Source organism: Zingiber officinale, chromosome 6A (assembly GCF_018446385.1).
Source record: "Zingiber officinale cultivar Zhangliang chromosome 6A, Zo_v1.1, whole genome shotgun sequence".
Lineage (NCBI taxonomy): Eukaryota > Viridiplantae > Streptophyta > Magnoliopsida > Zingiberales > Zingiberaceae > Zingiber > Zingiber officinale.
In genome coordinates, this window is record NC_055997.1 from 140888647 (window position 1) to 140891432 (window position 2786).

The window sequence follows — 2786 nt, forward strand, 5'->3', positions numbered from 1 at the left end:
CAATCGACCTTCATTGGCATCCTCGTCGTCAGAGTCTTTCTATACTAAATCCCAAAGATCTTGAGATCTAAATAGAGTCTTCATTTTGATACTCCAAAATTCATAGCACTCTCCTTTGAAAATGGAGATGAGGGGTTGAGAAACTCCGTTGATTGTCATTGCGACAAAACTAGGGCACGTCAAACTCGGCGCTCTGATACCATTGTTAGAGAAAATTAGGAGGATAAGAAGACAAAGATGGACAAGTGGAATACAATAATCTCTCACGCTTCTTCATTAAATCATAAAACATGTAGCCTATTTATAAGCTACCTACATAACCCACTAACTCCACAATTCACCCCACTAACTCAACTACTCTAAGCCACTACTATCACTCATTGTCACCGCTAACTCAATTACTAGTTTTGAGTCATTAATCAACACCATTGCCAAATCTTTTACTTTATTTTACATTTAATCTTTTTCTATTGCCAAGTGACCGACGGCCCTTTGTGACATCTTCCTATATGTACAAAGACCAAATGGAAGCTCAAAGTCCCATCCCATGGAGCCGGCAACTAGCTTGGAGAAGCCGCTAGACGAGGAGAAATGGGTGTGCGATGCCTCCGTCGATCACAAAGGAAGGCTTCCTGACAGATCCGTCACTGGAGGTTGGAGAGCATCCTTGTTCATCATAGGTATTAATTAATTTAATCATCCAATTAATCAATTAATTAATCTGCGTCGTCCTCTTCTTCGATTTATGTTCTTAATTATTGATATACTGCGGCGGCGGTGCAGTGATCGAGTTCAGTGAAAGGCTGAGCTACTTCGGACTGGCCACCAACCTCATCATGTACCTCTCCAAGGAGTTGCATGAGGATTTGAAGACGGCCGCCAAGAACGTCAACTACTGGAACGGCGTAACCGCCGTGATGCCCCTCGTCGGAGGCTTCGTCGCCGACGCCGCTCTCGGGAGGTTCTTCACTGTCATTATTTCCTCCCTCGTCTACATCGCGGTAAAGTGCAGAGATTCTTTCATCAGATTTTCTTTGTCGATGAGAGAATAAGAAGAAGATTCTGTATCGCAGGGACTCACTTTGCTGAGCTTGTCGCAATTAGTCCCTCGCCTGAAACCTTGCAATGGGGCCGCCTGCGCCGGCGGCAGATCGATGCGCGTCCACGAGGTCATCTTCTTCTTAGCCATCTACTTGATCTCCGTCGGGACCGGCGGCCACAAGCCGTCTCTGGAGAGCTTCGGTGCCGACCAGTTCGACGACAACCACGCCGGGGAGCGCAAGCGGAAGATGTCCTACTTCAACTGGTGGAACTTCGCCCTCTGCGGTGGTCTTCTCTTCGGCGTCACCGTCATTCCCTACGCCCACGACGTAGTCGGGTGGTGGCTGGTTGACGTCGTGCTCACGGCCAACATGTGCTTCAGTCTGGTCGTCTTCGTCGCCGGCAAGTCATTTTATCGGTACCGCAAGCCGGTCGGAAGCCCGTTCACACCAATGGCCCAGGTCGTAGCGTCGGCGCTGGCCAAACGAGCGCTTCCCCTGCCGTCTGACGCCGGAGAACTTTACGAAGCTCCTAAAACAGAGCAGAGGCTCCTCTGCCACACTAACAAGCTAAGGTTCCTGGACAAAGCCGCCATAATCGAGCACAAAGACGACGCGGCGGCCTTCGCCATCGAGCAATCGAACCCATGGCGGCTCGCGACGGTGACCCAAGTCGAGGAGCTGAAGCTAATAATCGGCATGGTTCCTATTTGGCTGACGGCGCTACCTTTTGGCATCGCCGTGTCGCAGTCCTCCACCTTCTTCATAAAGCAAGCAAGCGTCATGGACCGGAAGCTCGGCGGCTTCGAAATTCCGCCGGCCTCCGTCTTCGCCCTCGGCGCGGTGGGCATGCTCATCACGGTGACGCTGTACGACAAACTCCTGGAGCCGGCGGTGCGGAGAGCCACTGGGCAAGAGCGAGGCGTGAGCATCCTCAAGAGGATCGGGGTGGGCATGGCGCTGTCGGCGGTGGCGATGGCCGCGGCCGCGCTGGTAGAGCGGAGGCGGCTGACGGCGAGGGCGCAGGTGACCGTGTTCTGGCTGGTGCCGCAGTACATGACGATGGGGCTGGGCGACGGCTTCGCGCTGGTAGGGCTGCAGGAGTACTTCTACGAGCAGGTGCCCGACGGGATGCGCAGTCTGGGGATCGGCCTCTACCTGAGCATCTTCGGGGTGGCCAGCTTCCTCAGCAGCCTCCTCATCACGGCGGTGGACCGAACCACGACCTGGTTCGCCAGGGACCTCAACGGGAGCCGATTGGACTCGTTCTACTGGTTGGTGGCGGCTCTGAACGCCGTCAACATCTGCGTGTTCGTGTGCACTGCAAGAAGCTATTCCTATAAGAGCGTACAGAGGAAGGTCGCGGTTGTCGATTCCCCTGAAGCTGATGCCTGAACTGAAAATGGAAGATTTGAATAACAAATTATCAGTCGATCTATTTCTACCTTGTGACAACATTTTAACTGAACTATCCAGCGATAGTTCATACATTGATATAATATGATAATTACAGTAAAAAAAAAAATATGAAACCGTCACATTACCGATTCCCCTAGAGCCTAACAAATGATAATTACAGTAAAAGATTCAATGGCGTCTATCCTAACAAATGATACACTAATTACATTGAGAATTAAATGCTACCAACTTAATTATTATCTTTCTTAATTCACTCCAATACTTCCTCTCAAATTGGTAGATCTCGCAATCCCAACTAGTTGAGTAAGTCATGAAAATTTCTGCTAT

General features: G+C 50.7%; 1 protein-coding gene across 1 annotated transcript; it reads left to right on the forward strand.

Moving 5' to 3' along the window:
* The first annotated feature begins 547 nt into the window (after positions 1-547).
* Positions 548-2533, forward strand: LOC121994504 (protein NRT1/ PTR FAMILY 5.6-like). Its single transcript, XM_042548515.1, has 3 exons — positions 548-680; positions 784-1001; positions 1074-2533. The coding sequence occupies exons 1-3, from the start codon at positions 548-550 to the stop codon at positions 2433-2435; spliced, it is 1713 nt and encodes a 570-aa protein (XP_042404449.1). The 3' UTR covers positions 2436-2533.
* The last annotated feature ends 253 nt before the right edge of the window (positions 2534-2786 follow it).